The 25779-nt window shown below is 38.9% G+C and overlaps 1 protein-coding gene across 2 annotated transcripts in view; it reads left to right on the top strand.

Moving 5' to 3' along the window:
- The window catches only part of GABRG1 (gamma-aminobutyric acid type A receptor subunit gamma1), a 66474-nt gene that overhangs the window by 10296 nt on the left and 30399 nt on the right, over positions 1-25779 (top strand). The window contains exons 2-3 of one of the 2 annotated variants that reach the window (XM_030042640.1): positions 7331-7479; positions 16726-16793. In XM_030042640.1, coding sequence (XP_029898500.1) covers positions 7331-7479; positions 16726-16793 — 217 coding nt within the window. The remainder of the gene's footprint in view (positions 1-7330; positions 7480-16725; positions 16794-25779) is intronic. The other variant, XM_041122666.1, reaches the window with a different exon arrangement.

Below are 25779 nucleotides of genomic sequence, written 5' to 3'. Positions count from 1 at the left end.
ATTAAGATATCACAAGTTTGATAGTCTAAACACTCAAATATGTAGGCAACACTTTTCATTACAGGGAACGAACAGCAGAGGTACCTACTTTTATTCTGGTAGTGCTATGATTGTTCTTTTTCTTTTTAAAACAAAGCTTTACTCATTTAATATGAAGTGAACTTCTTTATGTAGCTTATCCTAAAAATCTAATGTTTTTTTCTGTATAATAATTTCTAATATTTTTTTCCCCACACTTTTCCATGATAATTTTACTGCTGACTTAAGGTCCATCCCCTCAGTAAAAACTCAGGAAGGAGAAGGGAAAGAAGAAACAGGGCAGGAAATTATAAATAGCCAGGCAAATGTGAGATTAGAGAAGGCGAAGAGCACAAGATAGTATGTGTACCCAGAAGAAGAATCAACTTAACAGTATGTGGTAGGTATACCGGAAAAAAGATGTAGGGAATAAGTAAAACGTACTTCAGTGGGAGAGATAAATACATTTTGACACACAAAAGAATATGCCAAAGTCTGACAAGGCAGGAGTGGGAAATAGATTGACAAAAGCTTCTGAAATGGAATGGATGGAGGGAAGAGAAAAGAGATTTTTGTCAAGAGAGTGTCTAAACCAGTTTAGGAAGGTTGAAGATGAAGGAATACAACATCAGTGACTATATCCCACAGGATTAACAAGAGCAAGTAAGGCTTTCTGTAGACGTATTTTCAGTAGCTGCATTTCTTTGCTTGCAGTTATGCTTATTTTCCCAGAAATTTTCTGTGATGAATAAAGCATATCAGTGAAGAAGCTGATGATGAAATGCAAAAGAGAGTTCATTTCTGCAGAAATGTGATAGAACTGATGAGTATGAAGCTGTTTCATACTCATCTTGAGAGATGTTTAAACCATCCACTACTGACAGCTAGCAGTGGAAGTAAGCTTTTAAGAAAATCTTTTGAAGAAAAATGTAATTGTGTCCTATTCTAGCAGTCATGACTATGTGGTTCTGCTGCTATTGCTGCTACTGAGAAGAAGTAATATTTGTGTATGTGTCGGAGTCCCAATCCTTTTTCAGCTTCTGAAGGATACTACAAGTCTGTCTGAGGCCCTTGTTTTATCTTAGGAAGATCCAACGAAATATGTAACTATGTATTTTAAATTGCTGACATAAGAGTAATTACTCATTCCTACCATGTTGAAGTTGCATTTTGCGCTCTCTGTCAGGAAGTTTCTTCTGTCTCAGGCACTGCTTAAAGTTATCATCCTTGTTCAGTTTTTTATCTATACCTGATCCTATGCTGTGGTCATTCATGTGACACATGCCTAAGTGCTTGCTTTTTTAGCTTCTGAATTAGAATCACCACCAGCCTCTGTAAAAATGTCTGACTCTGGATGTTGGGGTGCAGTGACCATGTTTTGTTTTTCAGCCATGTTTTAGGTCTTTTTTCATGTGTGGAATTTGGCTAGGTCAGATGCCCTCTGAACTCTCATTGATGAGGCCATGAAATATACTTCTTTGCTACATACAAGTATATCATGTTTGGTGTTCTGGAGTAAGATGGTGTCTGGTTAGATGTCTGATTGGTTGGAAACCTCCCCCAGAAACCTTGTCTGTCTTGACTGACTTCTTATGAAGCATTGTCTGGTTAAATGCAGTATTTTTACAAACTTCTGAAGCTGTATTGCTGCTAAGAAAGTAATCTCCCATGTTTACAATTTGGGAAACATTACCATTTTGTCTAAAAGTAGAGAGAAATAGTTGTTTGTGTTTTTTTAAAGTACTGGAAAATAAAGGTTAAATTGTATTATACTTAGACAAAGGACATAAATGTAATATGCTGGGAAGAACAGCCAGTGAATAACATCTGTCTTAAGGCATGTTTTGTGATTTACGTGTCACTGTGCCCTACCCCTGTATTGCTAAAACTCCTGAAGCAACTGCTTTTGGCTGCTGTTGGAGAAGATCCTCAGCTAAATGAACTGACAAACACAACTAGTCTTATTGGTTTCATTTGCATGTGTAAGGCAAAAAGAAAAATGGTATGTTCAGCACAGAAATTATCTGAAACACTGACTTTCCTTCTTATTTATTTATTAAATAATCATCAGAGTATTCCTTGTATGGAAGGATCATTTTATCTCCAGATAGACAAAGCCACTGCGCAGGGTTGTTTAAAACCTCATGGCCACTGAGGGCTTGATTGAGTTGCTTGCACATAGGCATGAAGTGTCAGCGGAGATAACTAAGGTTCCCTGCCCAGTCTCTCCTACTTCTCCAGAAGTCTACAGGTTCCCCATAAATCAACCCCGCTTGGAGGACTGGGCACCCTCGGGTGTCTTGGGTGGGAATAGGAGCCTGGGAATGGACAGCTAAATTGATCCTTAGCGGTGTTTAAATACTCCCACCTATGCTGTACATGTACTTCCATGTGTAATACTTTGATATGCATGATGCAAATAGCAGTAGGAACACTCTCACTTTATCAATTTTTTTCCAGTTCATTACATAAAGTGACAGATATTAATTGCAACTTAAAACTCATCTGATTGGTTTTTCTCATATTTAAAGGAGAACAAAGACCTATGGTATTAATGTCTGAAGATGAGCATGTTGCCTGATGTTGAAAAGACATATTTAGTCATTAGTCACTTGTGCTCAGGGATTTATTAGTCATGGTAATGTCTCCAATTAGTTGAAGGTCAGAGAGCATAATTAGGGCACTTTTTGCCTAATTACTGTTAACTATATACATGCAGTTTATGGTTGAGTTTATGAGGCTAGCTGAAGTGTTATAACAACAAGCACGTTAAGAAGTGAGGTCTCTTTCTTATTTATAAAATCATTAAAATCAGGATTAACACCCGCAGTAATAGATGTAAAATAGCATCTTGCCATGGAACAGAAATGTTTTAATGTCTGATGTCATATTTTTGTTCTAAATCATCGTCTCTCCAGACATTCTGAAAAAGATGAGCTGAGTGAACTTTGTTGGAAAAAAATATATTTTACAGTAAATGGAGAGGACCAAGTATTATGTTCTGTGTATAGCAAAATAACCTTTAGATGAACTCAGAAAGGAAGAGAATTCCTCTTTAATTAAGTTTGCCTTTCTTCCTGGGCTTGTGAGATAGAGGGGAAAGTGCTACCATTAAAGTGAGGGTGGAGTTAATTGACATTAATCTTCATGTGTTTCTTAGATTTATTTTAACTGCAGAGAAGTAAAAAGGTGTTCAGCCCAAGTTAACTGTTACTAAATATTTGAATGGCATACCTGAAATTTACATTTTATTTTCTGGTTTGGAATGAAGTTTGCTGTTTTCTGTCTTTCCTTCTACCCCATTCCAAACCCTGGAGGAAAAGTTGGACTTTGCAATGTGAGACACACAGAAACTTGTGTAAAAGGTCAACAGTTTTGACTGATCTTGTTTTCCAAAGTGAATGTTTCTTTAAAGAACATGGTTTAGCAGCCTCGGTTGGATCCTGGTAACACCATCTCAACTGATCCTGCTGACTGTGTAAATCTGAAGGGATTTCTACCTTTGAAACAGAGTAGTTCAAATCGATTTAGTATGACAAAGATCAGTAATTCAGATTCCTAGAAATGAATATGTACACACTGTCTGTCCTGTTGCCTTTGTGTGCCTAGTGCTCTTTTGGAACAGTTTTATGCAACTCCCCAAAACTGTCTGGATTGAGAATTCAAGTTGGCAGGTGTTGTGTGCTCTGCTTCACTGGAGGGCATACAGAAGACTTTCTATATATTCTGGTCACTTGCTTTTTCCAGCCAGCATCATTCCTTTCTTATCTCAGTCCTGTGGCTGTGCGTCAGTGGCTACAATTTAGGAATCAAAAGTGTAGAACTGGGTACCATCAGCACCCGGCATACTGCAGAGACATTATAGTCTTTATTGCATGCTCAGTGGTCTTGGGCACATTTTAAAGAAGAGTTAAAAAGGTGGTATTCTGGTAGCAAGATGGGTTAATCACAGTCAGTCATCTCTGAGAAGGCCAGTAAGATAGGAATAGAGAGAGTAAGAATAGCTCCTTTCACTGTGTAGAACAGTGATAGTCCAGTTCCTCCACATTTGGTTATATTAATTTCTGGTTTGTGTTGGTTCCTTTGCTGGTTTAGCTAATGGATTAGTGAGCCACAAGCTCTTGTTAACCTGGTGTATTGGTATGGAAGTCTAGTGTATTTCTTTGCTAGAAGTTGGCACTTTTTTCTAGATAATTCTAGATAATTTTTCTTTTGGGGGGGACGACGACACGGCATGATATTTTCTAGATAAATCCAGGTAGTTCCATGTAAATAGTAGGAAATACTCATTTTAAGCCAAGTCAGACACAAAGTAAAGAAATGTTACCTGTAATAAAAGTGCCTCCTTAAATGGATTTACTTAGTAGTGGCTGGAAAAGCTGTCAGATGTTGGGATGCAATTTTTCCCTCTCCCCCTGGAATTGCATTATTAATAGCTTTCTGTAAGCTGTCAGTGTCCTCATCTGTATACCTATTTGTAGTTCAGAGTTTTAAAATTGGAGGAGGACCAGAGGTCCTCCAATCAAGCAAGACAGAAAGTGAAAATCTGAAATGTATTTGTTTTTTTTTTTTCTTGTTAACTTTAAGTTTATTTAAATACAGTAAATAGCCAAAAAGAGAGAAGTGAAGAGCAGGTGGCTCAGAGAGGTTGTGCTGTTTCCATCCTTGGAGGTCTGCAAGACCCAATGTGATCAACCCCTGAGCAACCTACTGTGACCTCAGAGCTGGCCCTGCTTTGAGCAGGAACCTGGACTAGAGACCTCCCATGATCCCTTCCCACCTGCGTTGTCCCATGAATCTCTAAATAAAATTAAGAGCTATTCAAAATGTCAAGACATTTGAGTGAGTGCGAGGTATCATGGTTGTAACTCCTCTTGGGTTTAAGTGGGAATGGTATGACCTCTTGTACTTTTCATCTGGCTAAATCTATGCTGTTCTTAATAGCAATGTGGAAAGAACATTAAAGCAGGCCAAAATTGTGTCACCATCACTTCAAATTCTCTGCAAATAATTGGGCTGATCCTGAGAGTCAGGTGCCCTGGTCCGTACAGAGCTCTGGTAGTTTCAATGTACCTTCTGCTGTTTGTGGGATGGAGGACAAAAAGAGGAAGAAGAAAAGGTCAGTTTTGTAGTGGGCTTGTCTCTTACCTTAGAGAGCTGCTTATAAATTAAGTTTTACTCCTCATCATCTTAATGCCCCTGGGGAAAGGCTGGGATTGCCTCTGCACTCTTAGCAACCGTAAGCTAATTTATATAGTAATTAGATGACATAAAGTGCAAGCAGACCAAAAATATATATGTAAAAAAAAGCTGCCTGGTAACGAAACATGAAAGAGATGGCAATAGGTAGCTTTGAGGGAAAAAGAGTGTACATTTACAAAACTTAGCTTCCTACTTCTTTTAGTGCTCCCATTAGTGGGATCCTGCTAATGGGAAATGTTAAATATTTAATATCTGACATTTCTATAATGTCTATGTAGTGCAGTAAAGATTAAGTATTTTACGGTGCATTTCAATTTAAAAGAATGAAAGCACTTTTCAGACTGTTACAGGGGAAGCTGTCAGTGAACCTTGTATTTAGATTGCATATTACTTTCAGCTTTAATAGACTCTTGTGACTTGTTTGCAGCAAGCTAGGTATGAAAGTCCCGATATCTGAGCAGTGCCTTGTGTTCATCCTCTGGGAACCTACTGAGCTGTGGCAAGCTCTCTGTTGCACCTCCCAGATTAAGCAGGCATGCCAAAACCACCGAGCAGTTTCCACAGCCATGATAGTCTTGATATTCAGTGTGAATATCAAGTCTTGATCTTGAAGTCTTGATCTTCAGTGAGACTTGCTAGTGGCATCTGAGAGGTGATGCAAGGTCTTACGAATACGGACTGTTTTGGTGCATTGCCACAAAGGAATGCAATAAGTGCCAGGTGTGCCTACTCCATCTCTGTCCTTTCCTGACTTTTTCTGTCCTTTCCTCCTGAAGGTGTAGTGTTGTCTCCATATGGAACATGCTGGTGGTCTTCATTCCTGGAGGAAATTTACTGAAAAATTCCACCCTTAGTTTTGGGGGCAGTGTATGTTTGTGTAGTTTAGAAGCCCTTAAATCCTTTTCTGGTAATATAGCAGTAATATTTTCAGGTTTGGTGTACAATACAGATTGGTATGAGGACAGTAATTTAATTCCTTTCTTTTACTGGAATATCTGTGCTTATGTTAACATTGGAACTGATTTGTATGGATTGCATAGGTTCTGTAATAACTGCTAGCCAGTGTCCGTTTGTGAAGATACATTGTGTGACTGTCAGAGTTACTGCTGTCAGTCTGATGCACTTTGCTTGACTTGAAGCCCATAGCGGTTCCCTGAAATAAGCTGGATGAGTAATATAGATTGCAAGCTTTAGCACTGGAGGAATACTTAAGTCCACACTCATTTGATTCAAATGGAAAGAAAACTACTTCCAGGCATTCTTTGACCTTTTGGTGATATCTGAGTGAATCTGCAGATGCAACCAAGGTATTGTGATTTTTTTCTAACGACTTAGTGATTAACTATATATTTCTGCTTATCTAATTAAAAGAGAGGCAATAAATGAATGTGTGTTTTCTTTGTGCATTTGTTGCATCTTGATAAAACAGGTAGCTAACAAATGATCTTCTTAACTGAAAGGAATGGTACAGCATTTTAACTATACCATGTGTACATGCAGATACATAATTGACATATGACTGCAGCTTTTGTGAATGTTTAGTCATAGCACATGGATGTGATGTTTGTTTGCTTTCTTAAAATTTGAATGGAGTTGAATAAGTATACAAGTCTTATTTTTTATATCATAGCTAGAACAGAGGCTACTACAAAGGAGATTCTATTAACGTTCTTTACACCAAGATGTATCTATTACCATGATTAAGCATCTCTTAGAAATATTAGTACCATGACTTGAAAATTAAATACATGGGGGAAAAGCTTGGGAATTACATTTTGTGTTTTAAAACAGGAAAAGGCTGGCAGTAAGAAGGTGCCTACTGCTGCTTTTATGGGTTTGACTCATGGCTTGAGTTTTTCTGTATGGGTGATGTGTTAATGCCTCTCTTGACATGTTTATTAGCTTACACTCTCTACTGCCATAAACCAAAATGTTGGTGTTTTAAATAAGGGCCTGCCTCTTTCTGTTGGCACCAGAACACATTGGATTTTTATAAAGTACTCTAAATAGTGTTCAATATTTTATCAGTTTCTTCTTCACCTCTTGTGTATTTAGTTTCACTGTTTGGGGTTTTTTTTCCTAACCTTGTTTTTTTATTCATACACCATAGAGCTGATAAAGCAGATGATGAGGATGATGAAGATCTAACAGTGAATAAAACATGGGTCCTTGCACCAAAGATTCATGGTGGGGATGTAACTCACATACTGGACTCCTTACTTCAAGGATATGACAATAAGCTTCGGCCAGATATTGGGGGTAAGCCCATAAAATAATTCAGTGTCTAGAAGATATGAAACAGAGATGGCATGTGTGTTGTCAAAGATGGCAAAAATCCGCTTAATGCAATTTTAAAAATTTGATTTAGCAAGCTAAATATAACAGCAATAAAATGCAATGGTTTTCTGGAACTGGTGAAAATAATGTTCTATGCAAGAGTAGATTTTTTATGTTCTGTTTACATTCTCTCTTTCTTATGTAAAGTATTGCTTTTTGGGGACATCTATAATTTTTGGGGCAATCTATAATAAATCATTAAAAGGCAATTACAGTTTGCTTTGCTTAACTAGGATCTTCTGACAGAAAGAATTGTAGATATAAACCAGCCATGGTTATTTAAAAAATTGTTCTTGAGTCTGTAGGAGTTTATTAAAGAATTATTCCTTGATAGTGTTACTCTTACGGTAGAAAATGCATTTTAAATGTGTATTTTGAGCAAATTTAACTCAACACAGTTCTCTTCTTCCCTTAGTTCAGATTTTTAAAAGCTTCATAAGAATCTAAAAATATAATTTAGGACTACATCTTTTCTAGAGGAATATAGGAAGGAAGACTGCATTACTATAGATCAAACTTTGCAGCTAATAGGAAGGCAATTTTGTCTTTCAATAGTCAAAGCATCAATTTGCATATAACTGTTAAGTGTAAATATTTGGAAGAATCTTGTGTTGAAAACATGGAATACATGAAACCTTGCCAGCTCTTGTCTGCCACATGCATGCTGGATCAAACTAAGAATTTATTTTCTCTGAGGTTATTTTCTCTGAACTGTGAAGGGAGAGGTGGAGGACATAATTGTTTGTTAAATACTTGGCATTCCCTATCAAAGGAATGCCATGTAAGTCTGTAAGCTGCTTATACCATAAACAATACAACAATCTAGACTTGTTTCATTTATGTAGGAGAACAGAGAGATGCAATCTCAAACGAAGTATTTTCTTTTGAAAGCGTCTGACAAATTGTTTTCTTCCCCAAATTTCTTAGTTCTGTTTTATTGTTGACTGTTACCCTGAAGATGTTGAATGGCAATTTTTCTCTCACTGTCATAATATAATCACATGTGAATCTCATGAAGTTTGTTGTAAGTCTTTGCCTTCATGTTCATTTAATTGAATTCCTGCAAACATTTAGACAACAAGAAAGGTCTTCCAGCATATTTTTCCTTAAATTCTCAATGTGTGACAGATGTATAGCATTACTTTTTTTTTCCTCCAACTGCTTGATGCAACATACAGCAAAGGGATTATGAGGGAATAAACTGTCTCCACTAGGATTCCTTCTAATGATTAACTGGTAGATGGGGATGAAAGAAAAGAGAATTCTGTTTCTCTTCTCTCCCCATAAAACTTAGAAATAAATGGAGAAAAAATAGAGGAAGAGGAGTTTATTCTGACATGTCAAATGGATTTAGATGGGCATGGAAGAATTTTGGTGTAATCCTTACCTTCATTTTTCTGGTTATGTCCTGATCCTTGATAGGGTAAGAACTCTGACTTTTTGTGAGTAACTCAATGTACAACTTTTTGGATTCCAAATATCAGTTCCTGAAAGAAGATACTTGGTTCTACCTTCTCTCACATAAATGCTCCCTTTCTTTTTCTTCTTCACTTCTTGATGCAATACTTCTGTACCAATCTGACCTTTGCTACCTGGGACCTGCCTCCATCCAATACATTAAAACAATGTTCATGAATAATCAGCCAGAGTAATGAGAACAGGAGACATTTGGGAGTATTCACTTTGTTGCCAGGAGAACAAATGTTAAGACTGACTCTCTTATGGGTGGAGGGGAAGTTGCAGACTTCTGCCACAAGGCAGAAATTTTGGACAACATAAGGTAAAATTTCCAACTTTGGGTGAAGGCATCGCATTCTGTCCAGCTGCTTGGGAACTGCAGCAGATATGTAACAAATAGAAAAACAAAATCAGACTATAGTGCATTCATTTTAGTCTGCTTCAATTATGTGGATAAAATCTGGTGTCAGATTCCACATCTTCAGAGTATGTGTCAGTACTTGTACAACAAGGTTATTGAACTGGAATTCTAATTATCTTTCAAAGCAATAATATCCCACAGAACATTTTTGCTATTGAATTACGAAGCTCAGTTACAATAGCAACATTTTTTGTTTTGAACCTGGCCTTTTTGGGTTTGAATACCAGAGCAGATTTTTGTTTTCTTCCTGATGTTGACACAGAATTTCAGCATCTCAGAGTGAGATAAGGGGTTTCATTGTTAAACATGCAGTTAGTTGAGGGAGATGATAAAGGAGACCCAAATGAAAATTGAAACATCAGAGGCAATACTGAAATTTAATAGGAGAATACCACACTGTCATTTTCTGTTTGTCTCATTCAAATATCCACAAGTTGTAGTGATTTCTTAACTGCTACCCTTTGCTATGTTTATTAATCTTACTAGCCTTTAACTCAATTTATGTAATATACTTTGAGGTGTTTGGAGCATAAAGGAACTAGTATTAAAGTATCTTCTGCTCAGTATGAAGTAATAGTAGCTACCAGATGAAGTCTCTTATCTGTAATATAAATCCCTTTAATTACAGATACAACCTTGGAGTGTTGATAAAGTAATAAAGCAGTATTATTCTCAATGTAATGTTACCTTTTGGCTACTTGATTTTATAACCACACTGTTTTAGCTTCAATCCTGCATCAAACCAGCTGTTATTTTTCAACTTTCCTTTTTAAAGGAAAGAATTCTGACTGCATACTGTTCCATCTCTCACACCTTAGGGACACTGATATATTAATATTAGCCTATCAATGTACAGCACATTTTTTCCAGCTATGTCTCATGTCCAGTGTTGTGTATTATATTGGTGAAACACAACTGATCAATCTGAAAGTTTAATTAAAAATAGGGAATAATCGTCATGTATCTACAACTCTAATGGAGTGTTTTCAACCAACAGTTTGAGGAAAGTCATCACTGATAGAATTTTTAAGAATAGTGAGCATGATTGCTCATGGACATAGAGAAATTGGGTACCTAGAGAAATTTGGATAGTTGTAATTGCCCTATAAGCAGGGCATGGGTAAGTAATTGCGTCTCAGTGCACTAATGTGAAAAGCCATGTACTCAGGGATATAAAGGATACATGAACAAAAAGTGGGCTTTCAAGAGACTAATAGAAGCAGTAATTCTGAAAAGATAAGGATATTAGGGGGATATTCTGTTGAACAGGTGCTTTTAGTGTAGCATTGATGAAAGGATGATATAGGCAGGAAAGTAATAAGCCCAAATAAGCAGGAAAATATCAAGTAAAGGTAGAGAGCTATGTATTCTGAGATGAAGAATATTTTGCAAGAATTGAAGGAAATTGAAATACAAGAGCAAGATGTAGAAGAGCATATGCAGTGACTGTTAAAGGTACTGGATGTGTGCACTGCATAGAAAATGATGGAAATAATAAAACTGGTGGGGTAGGAGTATTTGCTAAAGATGGGTTTCTTTTAAATGAAAAGGTAAAAGAAGAAGTGTAGAGAACAGGGCTCTGCTTTCATCAAAATCACTTTGAAAAAATTCTTCAGAGATGGAGCTGGAAGCCTGCTGTAGACACTTGAGGATGAATTTTCAATATAGATAGCCATATAAGTAATACCCTTAGATAACTGGTAAGGAGAATTGTATTATTCCATTAAAAACTATTACAAATTGAAAGCCTCTGTTATTTCTGAATGTAGTAGTCACCTAATTTATTTGCTGAATAACTGCTTTATCACCAAGAAGAGACGCTTCTTTAGGCAATTAATGAGGAGTTAGAGAAAACATGCTCAAAGAAAATAAGCCTGGATGAAATTATCAAAAGTGGTCTTAGTTTAAATTAAATAGCATGATAAGTAATAATTAAAAAAGGTGATATATCTTAGACCTTCATTCCAAAATGGGGAATTGTGGTAAAGTATGGGAACTGGTTAGTAAATTCAAATGGACTAACACACCATTGGGTAATACTGAGGATTGGAGTAATGAAAATGGAGCAATATTAAGCAATAAAAAGTAAAAAGTGCAATGTTCTGCCCTTTTACAATAATGATAATAATTTCTGTCAGGAGATGGGCATTTATAAACTGAAAATAACTGATAAGGAGAGCTCTTCAGTGTAGCAGGCAGAGATATTTCAAATATCAAAAGCTGAAAATTGGGCCTGGATAAATACAGACTAAAAAGAGGCACTTTTGATAGTGAGAGCAATTACTAAAATAATTTTTCAGTGACTGAGGTAGATTTTTATCACTATGATTTTTCTAATGGAGAGTAAACAATTTTCAAAATACAGATTTTGAACTCAAACTGGGGTTCAGAATATGCTTGTGTATTGGGTTTGCGTGGCAAGGTTTTGGTAGTGGGAGGGCTACAGGGGTGGCTTCTGTGAGAAGCTGCTAGAAGCTTCCCCCATGTCTGACAGAACCAATGCCAGCCGGCTCCAAGACGGACCAGCCACTGGCCAAGGCCGAGCCCATCAGCGGCAGTGGTAGTGCCTCTGGGATAACAGATTTAAGAAGGAGGAAAAGTTGCTGCTCAACAGCAATTGCATCCAGAGAGAGGAGTGAGAATATGTGAGAGAAACAACCCTGCAGACCCCAAGGTCAGTGAAGGAGGGGGAGGAGGTGCTCCAGGCTCCAGAGCAGAGATTCCCCTGCAGCACGTGGGGAAGACTATGGTGAGGCAGGCCATCCACCTGCAGCCCACGGAGGTCTGCAGTGGAGCAGATATCCACCTGCAGCCCAGGGAGGACCCCACGCCGGAGCAGGTGGATGCCCGAAGGAGGCTGTGACCCTGTGGGAAGCCCACGCTGGAGCAGGCTCCTGGCAGGACCTGTGGACCTGTGGAGAGAGGAGCCCACGCTGGAGCAGGTTTGCTGGCAGGACTTGTGACCCCGTGGGAGACCCATGCTGGACCAGTCTGTGCCTGAAGGACTGCAGCCCGTGGAAGGGACCCATGCTGAAGTAGTTTGTGAAGAACTGCAGCCTGTGGGAAGGACCCACGTTGGAGAAGTTAATGGAGAACTGTCTCCCATGAGAGGGCCCCCACGCTGGAGCAGGGGAAGAGTGTGAGGACTCCTGCCCCTGAGGAGGAAGGAGCGGCAGAGACAACGTGTGATGAACTGACCAAAACCTCCATTCCCCATGCCCCTGCCTGCTGGCAGGGAGGAGGAAGAGAAAGTTGTGAGTGAAGTTGTGCCCAGGAAGAAGGGAGGGATGGGGGGGAAGGTGCTTTTAAGATTTGGTTTATATTTCTCATTATCCTACTCTGATTTGATTGGTAATAAATTAAATTAATTTTTTTCCCCAAGTTGAGTCTCTTTTGGCTGTGACGGTAATTGGTGAGTCATCTCTCCCTGTCCTTATCTCGACCCACGAGCCTGTTGTTATATTTTCTCTCTCCTGTCCAGCTGAGGAGGGGACTGATAGAGTGGCTTTGGTGGCCACCTGGCATCCAGCCAGCCAAGGTCAAGCTACCACAGCCTAGGGTTATGCAGCATCATCACTTACTAGAAAGGTAGAGGTCCCTGCCTGCTGAGAGTGACTTCTTTCCACGTCTTGTTGCTTGTCAGGAAGTTCATTCTTGCTCTTGAATTCCAGGCATAATTGTTGCTTATTTACTATATTTATTGCTTGGGACAAGCCTGTCCTTATCTATGTGCTTGTGTTAGATGATGTTCAATCCCAGTAAAAACTTTTAAACCAGAAGAAAAGTTTAATCTAGTGAAGAAAAGTTGTCAAAGCAGGACATCAGAAAGTGTGAGTAGATGTCTCTAGACCGGGCTTAGCAAACAGGTTCTCTGTGTGCTTCAGCTACATTAGGAGCTGATGAACTACCCCTTGGGGGCAGCTGCCCCTTGCTGCTGTTTTCTCTCTCTCTTTCTCTTGAGTGTGCAGTCTGCTGTCCTCTCACCTTCTTTCTTTACTGTAGCCTGGCTCATATTGTCTTCCAGTGTAAATATTTAAAGTGTACAAGTCCTTTCTCCCCTTCCTTAGAAGCTTCTTTAAGTTTACACTGTTGTTTTGCACTTCACGCAGGATGTGTTAAATAGCCCTCTTCCTACTCATAGTGTTTTCAAGGCTGATACCAAATTTTTGAAGTAAAATAAGAAGCATTCACAGAAAAGTCTTCTCAAACCATCTTTCACTGTTAGCTCTTTGTGGAGAGTGAATGAACAACAGTAATTATATGGATGTCAAATTAGTGTCAAGAATGTGTTTTCCTCCAGCATTTGTCATTTCCGTGGACTCGTATCACTTCTAGATCAAGAACACGAGAAGAATGAATTCTTTCTTCTAATTCACAGAAGTACTTTGTTCTGTACCATACAGAAGAACTAAGGTAACAAAACAGCTTCTTCCAGTCTTCTTGAATTGGATCTCTTTCTCTGGATCATTTGGGTCAATTAAAATAATTTCAACAGAGGCAGATTATCAGACTCTTCACTGGTTCTTAATAGCTCTAATAATCTTACTCAGAACAGTATGGAAAAGGCAAATTGAACTCCATGGCACATTACAGGAGAGCCCTTGTGGCAGATCAAGTACTGCTCGCTGCAAGCTGGAATTTCATAAAATTGACACAGCCCCCATTAAAAACTGGCTTGCTGACAGATCTCAAAATTTAGTTGTTAATAAGGAAATATCAGTGGCTGGGCTGTCCATAGTAGGGGTCTCATAGGAAAGTCTTGGTCAAGAATAATGATATTTTGAATGATTTCAGCAATGAATTTTTGTAGCAAAGTTGGCAGATGACACAAAGACTGTTGGAAAGGGAGAGGCTGTATCTGCAGAGTAATCAGCTCCTTCAGTAAAACTGGAGATACAGAAATGGAGAGGGGAAAAAAAGAAAAGGAGGTGGGGGGAAGGAAGCCCGTGGGTCATATTTCAAGGTGAGAGATTCTGCATAGTAAAGCAGTGATTTAGGGGAAAACTTAGATATTTTATGTAGTATAAGCTATGGATCCCCTGAGCATTGTCCTGAGGTAAGTCCCCTCTTGAAAAGGAATACAACAAGTAGAAATCTCAAAATGTTCAAGCAGCACTGATAGCACTGTTACAAAAATTTCCAGTTCCAGTGCCCACATTTCAAGATGGATCTGGAAACAATGGAGCAAGTTTAGAAGTTAAAGCTGAACAGATTATCTGTAGGTTGCATTTGGAGTATGTGGTGTACTGTTCAGCATACTGAAGGCAAGTTCGAGGTGACCTTAATCACTGTGTATAGGTACTTGTGTCTGAAGAAGAGGTTTGATATGTGGCTAGGCAGTGCTGAAACTTGGAGTCAAAGACTTGAACCTCAGAACAAAACAAGATTTTGTAACACTAAGGAGAATTAAACATTTCCTACTAATATGGGGAAAAATAGTGTATTCAGCATTGCTTGAGTAATGAGGCAAGATACACTTTTGATCCACCTCCTTGTCTTCTAGTATAGCATTGGGGTTGCTGCTATATAGATAAATAGGGTTGCAAAACTAAAGGAAGAAGATATCTGTTTGCGAGATGTGGTGTATGTAAAATACGTTACATTATACATATGTGTATATACACACATGCATTATATACTTTTTTTACTCTGCTTTTTCAGTCTGTATATATGAGTTCTTGTGTTGCCCCCCTTCCTCATGAGCCCTGCAGATACTGAAAACATTTGCAGCTCAGGAAGTACTTACTTTTTTTCCCCCAGGAAATAAATTGGTTTCCAGAATCTGCTTAAACTTTCTGTGAAGCATGCTGTGGACAGGATAGTGATCAAGTGACTCTGTGCTCTGTGGTCGTACAGAAAATCCTTTGTGCAGCCTCACTGGTGTGTCTTGCTGTCAGGCTCAGGGTCACACCAGTAATCGGATTTTGAATCAGGGAGAATTTCCTCCCAAGTGAGATTGGCAGGGAGAAGGTATCTGAGGATATGTAGGAAATGTATCTTGCCTGTCATTGTAGCTGGCAAGGCTGTTAATGATACTCTGTTTCTTTCTGTGTGTCTGTTCGAGTTTTAGATTTTTGAGATTTGAAAAATCCTCTTACTTAAGATTTTAGGTTTGTTATAGAGCACTTGGGCAATCTCTGATGGTTTGCAGTATAAAGAAATCAAATCTGATGACCTAGGGTCCCACTCCTATGAAATCAAATTGCCGTTTTGTTTGTACCTTCCCCCTTTTCCATCTGCAGATGGACAGAGATGCTTCATTTTAATGTGCCACATGAAAGAAATACCATCAGAGCTTTATTATTAACCCTCTTCATTCCACTGGGGACTAGGACATATGTCCTTGTGTCCACGTTCTGGCTCTCCAGTACAAGCTAGAAGAAAATGCTTGGTAAATTGATGAAGTTAAAATGCATCCTGACCTCTTCAGTTTGTACCTTTTTCCCCTACAAACCAGTTAGGGGGAAAAAAATGAATTATCAGTGCCACCTGTACTTCAGATGTGGCTTTCATGGGAAGTCACTTAGAGTTTGTGCCCTTCCGTAAGTGCACAAAGAGAGTATATTCTGTAAGATAATGTATTTTTAAAACAGTTAATTTTTGTCTGCCCGGTAAGAGTGGTTTCCCTGTGTTTTTAAAGAAAAATAATTTTTGAAATATTTAGCTTCTAAATGACTTTCGCTTGAGGAGCTTTCAATTTGGTGTTTGAAGCGGTATATTAATCAAGCTGATGAAAGGACATTAGTAATCCTTAGGTGTGCTATAGTTGCATGATTTGAAGAAATCTGTGATGGAAAATTATTTTATTTTTGTTATACATTTTCAGTAGGAATTGACAGAAAGCACTACATATTGATTCCTTACAGCTGATAAACACAGCTGCGCCCAGACCTTATGGTTTGTTGTACTAGCAATTTTTTCCAAAGCTTTTTTTTTCTGTTTATGATTAAATTTTTATGTTGGAAGGTTTTGGTTTTGATTTTTTTTCTTCCTTTACCTTTTTTACCTTTTATATCTATCTTATATCTGTTCACAAAGTACAGGTGGGGATTGCATTACGAAGTAAAAAATTCTAACAATTTGTTGTTGATAATTCTAACAATTCATATGGAATAAGGGAGCTGAATCATATATGATCCTTTGGAAAATGAACAAACCAGAGGTGTAATTATTCTGAATCTAATAAAAGAATATCAGGTTTGTTGTTGTTTTAGTAAATAGGTTAAATTACACTAACAATGTACAAAGTTAATTAAATATGTAATTATTATGGTTACTGTTTTGTTTAGTGAGAACTACGGTAATTGAAACAGATGTCTATGTTAACAGCATTGGCCCAGTTGACCCAATCAATATGGTAAGTTCTGATTATTGACAGAAAACATTGTCTGAATGATGCTATGGGTTAATATTATGAAATAATTCTAATCTCATTCCAATACGTTTCTTTATTTCTTACTGTGTATTCTTATGCTGTTGAATATTATTGTGATTATTGCAGAAACACATTTAGACTCTCTCTATTTTAAATTGTTGTAATTTTAAAAATACATTTCTTCTTTATAAAAAATGAGGCCACACAGAGGACATTGTATCAGATCCTTATTTTGGTTTGTGTTGAACATTTTCACTATGTTTGCTTATACCTGGTTTATCTCTGGCCCAGTATAATTTCCTGGTGCTACTCTTCAGAGGTTAAGAAAAATAACAGTTGACCCAGCATTTGTGAATAAAACTATTTTCAGTGCAGTGATTTATTATTATTTTTCAAATTCATAAAAAGAAAAATTTGAACTTAACTCTTTTGTCTTCCTTTTTCCATGTCTTATTTAGCCTTATGGGTCTTCTTCAGTGTGTGTGTGTGTGTACACATAGCTGGTTTCTTCAGAAGTTAAGCAATGAAGTTAAGCAATGCATCTTATCTAGGTTCCGGTAGACCTGTTGAGATCTGACCTATCTATTTGGTACCAACACTGAAGTAACAGCATTTATGAGGAATTTGAGTCTGTGGCCTTTTCTTAAATCACTTAGATTTTCTGTCACTATGTGTATGGTATGAAATGGTGTGTTGGAGGCCTTAGAAAGGCCTTGTCGCATGACTTCTCCTGGGGACCGCTGCCCAGGCCTAAGACTGGGACTGGCCCTGGGGCGAGTTTGAGCTCAGCCCCCTCCTTCCTTTTTCCTTTTCCTCCTCCCTACAGAATTGCTGACAGTGTTGAATTTGCATGGCAGAGAAGAGTTTTGTTCAAACTGAGGCTGGAGTATGCCAGTGCAGGGGGCTTCTGAGCATTTGGTGAAAGCACAGTAATTCTAGATTAAGTATCTTACGGTTTACGCGTATGTCATCATGCTTGGGTGGCGAATATTGACTTTCAGTGATGGGAGGCCAAGCAGGAAAAAACAGTGGTACTTAGATACTATGGATAGAGGTGCCAAAAGTAAATGATGGAGATGGATATTCATTCCAGCATAATGGTCTAACAAGCTTAGGGTTGTCGTTACCTGGGGCTGTGGCAGGGAAGTCCATGTCTCAGGCCGGGGCTGTATGTAAAGAAATGCGTGAAAGAGCAGAAGAGTGGTGGGGTGGGGGAAGCTTTTCAATTTCCATGTCCGGTATAAGTGGTGTCTTTGGTTTTGTCTGTCTTCCTACTGCAGTTGTTCTCTTTTGCTTCTCTCCATTCTATCCTCTTCTGAAGGAACTTATTGTGGGAGCAAAATGTGTGGACAGGCAACTACCTGTAAGGAGGATATAGCAAATGGTAGAGGCTTCTTTTTCCAGTAACCAATGTAAGTCCTTCAGCCTGTGGCCAGTAGGTATTGCATACACTGGAACTCAAAATGAGAAATGCTTACAGCTTCAGTTTTCCAGTTTTAAAGAACCAGCATGTGGCTGGCTTTGCAGGGTAGGCCTGCCCCATCTCCCCTGCCCTCTTTTTGTCTCTGCAGCCCCGGGCAATCTCCCCACTTCTATGTACCATGGCCTTTCTGGTGCCCACAGCTGCCTTCTGCTTGCTCAGCCCAGAGCCTGGGAGGCAGAATTATTACGTGCCACACTTGCAACAATGACAGTATCAGCCATGGGACTATTTCATGTCACTTGTTTAGAGGTCTCTCCACATCTGCTAGAGCTGTCCTAGAGCTGGGTGGTGATGCTTTTGCCATGGTGCTAATAAAAGCCAGTCATACTGGCTTTTAGTCCAAGGCGTAAGGATAGCACCGTATTGAAAAGGCATATTATTTCATTAGAGAGCAGGATCCTAATGGTTATAATGTATATCAACTGAATGTTTATCCCTCTCACCTTCTGATTTCTGTTAACAAAAAAAAGATAACAATGAAGCATGCCACCAAAGGGTAATAAGGTAAATATCATTAAGACATAGAACTTTAAAAACAATTTTATGGTTTTTAAAAATGGGCAGAGAACTACTTAACAATTTAAATTATACTCTAAGGGCACTATGGCCTTCATAGAAGAGCAATTTCTTTCACTGGGCTTGGACTCCAGGAACCTGGATCATATGAGCATCTAACATCACTACAAAAATCAAACGTTTGTGAAAGTAAATAAAACCGTATATATGCAAATAATTTGATTAAGGTTTCAAAAAAAGATGTTTTAAATCTGGGAAATGACATTCTCAGCAAAAAACCAAATAATTACAGATTTGACCCTGTAAGATCTCTTTATGTGAGCTGTTGGTTTCATTAGGAAGGCACTTTCCCTGGGGTCAATATTGTTTGAGATTGTTAACCAATAATCCAAAAATTGCTTCCATTTCAAGGGCTGTCCTTAGCCCTTCATTTCATCACTTAATGTGAGAACACATATCTGTGATTCCCCATTGGATTACTCATTTGCCAGATATGTTAATTCACTCTGGCAAATGATATCCTTTAACTATTTAGTTTGGATACAATATGGCATGATGTAGAGAGCATTTTTTCTAACAATGATGCTGAAGCAGCATATCAAGGGAATTTGTTTGTCTGAAAGCTTCAGAGGACACATATTATGAGAGGAAATGGATTTCTTTTTATAATTCAGTCTATTTTCCTCTTGCTATCTGATAGACTTTTACCTTCATAAAAAGGATGCTTTAAGTGTATGTATAACATTCATTAGAATTTGTTTTTGAAGGCTGTTGTGTTTTGACTTTCACTATTTAACAAAGATCTACACAAAATTCTAGACGGTATAGACAGTCCATGTTTAAGAGATGTTTTTCTACAGCATGTGATCTCTTTAGGCATCCACAACCTGAGTAAACATTTTTAACAAGTGTCTGTATCAGTGGAGTATTTAGGCTTCTAATACTCATTAAGTCTAAAGATTTTTGAATCTGTCTTTTAGAGCTAACCTGTGCTATGCATCATGCAACAATCATGTAAAATGCAGCTAAGTGCATTTTTATGGCCAAAGTCTTGATCCTCAATAGCTCTGCAATGGTTTAGGGATTTCTTAGCAGAATTTAGACATGCGTTGAATATTTAGAGCCTGGTTTTCCTCTGTATGAAAGCTCATTCAGTTGAGCACTTAATGTAGATGTACTAGGCTCTTACTACCTTTCTCTTCCCTTCCAAACTAGGGCCAAGATGAAAAAAAACCACTCTGGTGGTACAAGTAGCAGAGTCTGATAAATGGTCCCTGTGTAGAAATGCATGTTGATCGACGTTGCCTGCGGGCCTCATTAGCTTTCTCTGCCCTGTATTCATCCCCCAAACCCTATGTTTTCATAAATACATAACGTTTTGTGCTACTGGTGCCCCCAGGGTTCCAGGGCAGAACCACAGGCTTTTGTGGTTTGACAAGACCATGCAAGTGTGCAATGCAGTGGGTTGGGTGAGGCATGGCAGCCCTCCAAGACTTTTTTACCTTCCTTTAACTAAGAGAATATCTGATCTTGTAATTTCTGTTGGATGAAAACTCTCATGACAATACAAGACTGCTACCCCAAATGAGAGAATTTTTTGGAGAAGGAATAGAGGAGCAGTTCCTTAAGTAAGAAGCAGTATTGCATCGTTGTGTTAAAAATCAAGAGCAAGGAGAAAAGTTTATACTTTCCCTGTCCTTAATGTCTATTTAATCAAGTTTCATATAGTAAATAGCTGAGCAATACCCAAGTAACAAAATGGGGAAAGGGTTAGAAAGAGGGAGATAATGTCTATAGAGAAGCATAGAGATCATGACTGATAGATAAAAAACTATCCAAAAGAAAATGCTCTACCTATCTGTCTATATCTGTCTGTAAGTATATATATAAAAACAGGTGTGTTTACAGAAAAAAAATTATGTTTTAAAATTCCTTTGCTTTTTCATGTGTTTCTAAGTCATGATTTAATATTTTGAAACATTATGGTATCATTGCCCTTTTAGTATGTTTGAGGACTACATATTCCTTTCTTCCCTTGATGTGGATGCAGATGATGCTCTCTATTCAGCTTTTGTATTTATTAATGGAACTTACTATTAGAAGGTCCAGACTGAAAATGCCAGGATAAATTTCTAGGACTGCACTTCACTGAAGCAGTTCAGTTTCCTTGTTATTTTTCAACATTTCTGTCTCTTCTGTGGATGATTTAGCTTTTGTTGCATGATCTTTGCTAGTTATCCTTTGAAGGCTACTGTGACTGCAAGCTGAAGGCCATACTTTGAAGCCTAGCACTCTTATTTTTAACAAGACAGCTAAAACACTGAGCAAATCAGATATTCACAGAATATACAATGTACTACTTTGGTACACAGACTGCATGGCCTAGACACTGTTAGGATACAATTTTTTGTGTCATATTGTACCATTTATGACTTTGTGTAGAATGTGCTGATGGTGTATTTTAAGTATCCTTTGACTTCTGAATTCCATTTCATTCTCAAGTTGCAGTAAAAAGCAGCAGATTTTTTTTTTTTAAGGTATTCAAGTGTCAGTGTGATCAGTATCCTAATACAGATTGCTCAATGTTGTATTTGTGGAGGATGCTTTGTGGTCAGGTGTGTCACTGCATTTATTCTACTGGTCACTAGATTTGTATTGAAGGTTTGAAGGTTTTGTACTCTTACTTTACAGTGCCAGGTAATTTACATTAAGCACAATATAAGTAATTGTGACCCAAAGATACATTATCTGAAGCTACCTCGAAATCCAGTACTCAAATGTTCACATGCTTTGTGTGCATTATTCTGTAAATTGATGTATTTTTAATGCTGTTTTTGAATTATATTAAATGTTTTGTTACTGAATGAACAGTAACTACCATAAAGGAAAGATGAGGCTTAGAACGAGACAGAAATAGATACCGGAATTGGCAAGGGCCTGATCCTGCAGATACCTACGCATGTACTTCAGTTTACCTGTGTGAACCATGTCACGTTGACTTAAGAATTTAACAAACACAATAGGAAAAAAATCTAAAGTAAGAAGTATATAAAAGGAAAGATATGAACTCCCTCTCTCGCTCTCCCTTCCTCTCTGTCTGTTACAGAGAGCTGTGTGTCTAAGTGACCATGGTTCCGTACAAGAAGCGTAAACATTATAAGTCACAGTGCTATCCAAATGCTGCAGTGTATAGTAATAGTTCAGGACTGGGTGAACACTGCTTGATAGGGCATGTCGTGGTTTGCAAACTGCATTTGAAGTTTTTTCCTGGAGGTTGGAATTGCTTTCATGTTTGAAGAAGACTGTTTTGAGGACAACCATTGTCTCTATGAGTTTATGATGACAGACTGAAAGGAAGAGCATGAGGGATGCACTTCTGCCCATATCTGAGAATTTATGGGATTTCGTAAGGTTGTGTGGGTTCAGCGTGCAAGCACTGCAATTTTTTGGAGAGTCAAGTGTGTGGATTTTATGCAAACTGGTTCCATTCTCTTTCAAATATCAGATATAGTTGTTCATAAATCAGGACAGAAGTACCAAGAAGTCTTTGAATATTACCTGTTTCTTGTTGTACAGCATCTTCTTTGGAGTAAGCTAGAATAATAATTTTTTTTCCCAACTTACTCTTTTATTTTGATTAGGAAAGATAGATTCCAATCATTTTGGTGCCTGTCAGCACTGCAAGTGAACAGAGTTAATTGACTGTTACTCAGATGGGTGTTTGAGATTGATGGACACAGTGTTCATTTACAGCTGCTGAGTAAATATTCCTTCAGTAGGCTTGAGCGTTGTTTTTTCTTTGTTATGAAATACATTTAAGTGTCAAAACCCATATGTCTGTTAGTATTTCTTATTTTACCCACTCTAGGAACTTGAGTAATACTTCACAAATACAATTTCATGAAAGTTCTCTGTTTTTTTCTGAAAAAAATTAGCTTAAATTGATTAGTCCGGCTCTTGCAGGCAGCTAGAGCGCCTACTGCTTGCCCTGTTTGGTTTCAGGGGAATTGGCCAAGTACAGGCAATATTCTGCTCATAGTGGCTCAGCACAGCAGTTCCTGTATTGCTCCCAATTTCTGTGATCATTTTGAAGGGAGTGGCGAGGGGTAAGGGAAAAGGCAGCTGTTGTACAACAGACAAATATTGCAGTGGCTTTCTGAAACCAAATGAGAGTACAGGCATCTTTTCAGCTCCCACTTTAAACAGCATTCAGTACTTGTGCCATTTTCAGCTGCAGGTTACCAGTTGTCCCTTAATAGATATGAAGTCAGGACAGGTAATTAAGGTTTTACACGAGACACCAGAAAAATCTAAGCTCTTTGCTGTAAAATACAGCCTGATTTCTGTGTGCCGTTTAGCAATGCTATACTCCAAGGCTGCAGGCTTTTTGCACTGTGGTTTGTTCTTAAATCTTATGTTAGAATAGTTCATGCTTTAGGAAACACTGGTTTTGTATAGTGCTGTTGTATCACTTCTGCCACGATTGGCATGGTTTCAATAATATTATTATTATTATTAGTAGTAATAATAATAATAAAATTTACTTTGACTTAACTCCCCGACTTCAGTAGATTGTGCCAGCGTACTGGTTGGAAGTCCAGTTTATACCATCTCAGATTCTTAGCATCCACAGCCAGAGCAATAACTAAACTGCCTTTGAAGTATTTGAGATTTCAGATGTTAGTGCTCTGTATTTGCATAAGGCTAATTTGTTAAAGAAATAGCAGAAGTGCTGAGCTGTGGACATGGTTGGGGCTAGAAGACAATTCTGAAAAGCCTTCTTCCTTTTTATCTGTGGTCAGTCTGTCAATGTGTTGTGAGGAATTCCCTTAATTTCTTTTCTGTTCCTAGTACTTGATCTATTTAAGTGTTGATGTGAATGTACTTCTTAAAGCTCTTCCTTTGGTACTTCTGCGCAGGATGTCTTCCATGGTCACCTTCTCTTCTCCTGCTCTCAACTACTTCTTGGTAGTTCCATGCACAAATTCAGCAACCTTTCTGTGCTAGTTGCCTGCTGTTCTGTGTACATCCTGTTGTCCAATCTAAGGTATTGCCTTGTGTCCGTCAGATCTGTTCACAGGTGTTTAGTTAGCTCAATATGGCTAAATTGTAACTTTAAATCTTCCCACTTTTCACCACTTCCACACTCTCAGTTGCTGTACATAATGACTCTGTGTGTCATTGAGGCCTGAAATCTAAAAATCTTCTATGACATGATGGATCTTAGAACCAGGAGTAGGGTCTTAGTTGTAGTCTTTCAAATTCTGAGTGCAGAGGGGTTTTATTTTTCTTTATTTTTTAATATGTCACATGGAAACTCTTGTCCAGACTCCCATTGTTACGCTAACATATTTTTGTAATCTTTCCAGTTGCAGCCTTGCTCTATTCATACCTGTGGTGGGTTGACCTTGGCTGAACGTCAGGTGCCCACCAAAGCTGCTCTATCACTCCCCTCCTCAGCTGGACAGGGGAGAGAAAATATAACAAAGGGCTCGGAGGTCAAGATAAGGATAGGGAGAGATCACTTAGCAACTACCATCATGGGCAAAACAGACTTGATCTGGGGAAAAATTAATTTAATTTATTACCAATCAAATCAGAGTAGGATAATGAGAAATATAAACCAAGTCTTAAAAACACCTTCCCCCCACCCCTCCCTTCTTGGGCTCAACTCCACTCCCAATTTTCTCTACTTCCCCCCAGCAGCGCAGGGGGATGGGGAATGGGGGGTTGTGGTCAGTTCATCACACATTGTCTCTGCCACTCCTTTCTCCTCAGGGGCAGGAGTCCTCACACTCTTCCCCTGCTCCAGCATGGGGGCCCTCCCATGGGAGACAGTCCCCCATGAACTTTTCCCAACATGAGTCCTTCCCACGGTCTGTAGTTCTTCACGAACTGCTCCAGCGTGGGTCCCTTCCATGGGCTGCAGTCCTTCAGGCACAGACTGGTCCAGCATGGGTCTCCCACGGGGTCACAAGTCCTGCCAGCAAACCTGCTCCAGCGTGGGCTCCTCTCTCCACGGGTCCACAGGTCCTGCCAGGAGCCTGCTCCAGCGTGGGCTTCCCACAGGGTCACAGCCTCCTTCGGGCATCCACCTGCTCCGGCATGGGGTCCTCCCTGGGCTGCAGGTGGATATCTGCTCCACCGTGGACCTCCATGGGCTGCAGGTGGATGGCTTGCCTCACCATAGTCTTCCCCACGTGCTGCAGGGGAACCTCTGCTCCGGCGCCTGGAGCACCTCCTCTCCCTCCTTCACTGACCTTGGGGTCTGCAGGGTTGTTTCTCTCACATTCCAATCTCCTCCCCCACTGCAGGTTCCCCTTCTTAAATCTGTTATCCCAGAGGCACTACCACCGTTGTTAATGGGCTCGGCCTTGGCCAGCAGCGGGTCCGTCTCGGAGCCAGCTGGCATTGGTTCTGTCAGACACAGGGGAAGCTTCTAGCAGCTTCTCACAGAAGCCACCCCTGTAGCCCTCCCTGCTGCCAAAACCTTTCTATGGAAACCCTATACAAAACCTTCTAGAGATGTCCTACAGAGAGAATTTTCCACTGTTTCTACTGAGTCATTTCTTGCTCAGGTTCTTCCTCCATCTCCTCTTTCACTGGACATCACACATAAACAGTTTCCTTTCACTTTCAAGGCACTTCAAAGTCTATCCCCAGCCATTTTTTGTTGTTTTTTTTCCCCAAGAGGCCATTTTCTATCTCAGATCTCGCTAGTTTCTGCTCCCATCCTTTCAACTTTTCATACCACTTTCTCCCAAGCTGCCCCTTATGTTTGAAAAACTTTCTATAAATGTATCAAAGCTTCTTCATTGTTTCTCATCATGTTCCTGTTTAAACTTACTTTTCTTTTTTTTTCTTTTTTTTTTTTTTTCCCTTTTTTTCCTTCTTTCTGGGCTACAAAAGGAGGCTACAAAATAACACAAACAATTAAGCTTTTGTTGTGCTAAAATCACTCCCTGTAAT

Source organism: Aquila chrysaetos, chromosome 1 (genome assembly GCF_900496995.4).
Source record: "Aquila chrysaetos chrysaetos chromosome 1, bAquChr1.4, whole genome shotgun sequence".
Classification (NCBI taxonomy): Eukaryota; Metazoa; Chordata; class Aves; order Accipitriformes; family Accipitridae; genus Aquila; species Aquila chrysaetos.
This window is presented reverse-complemented; position numbering and strand designations above follow the sequence as displayed.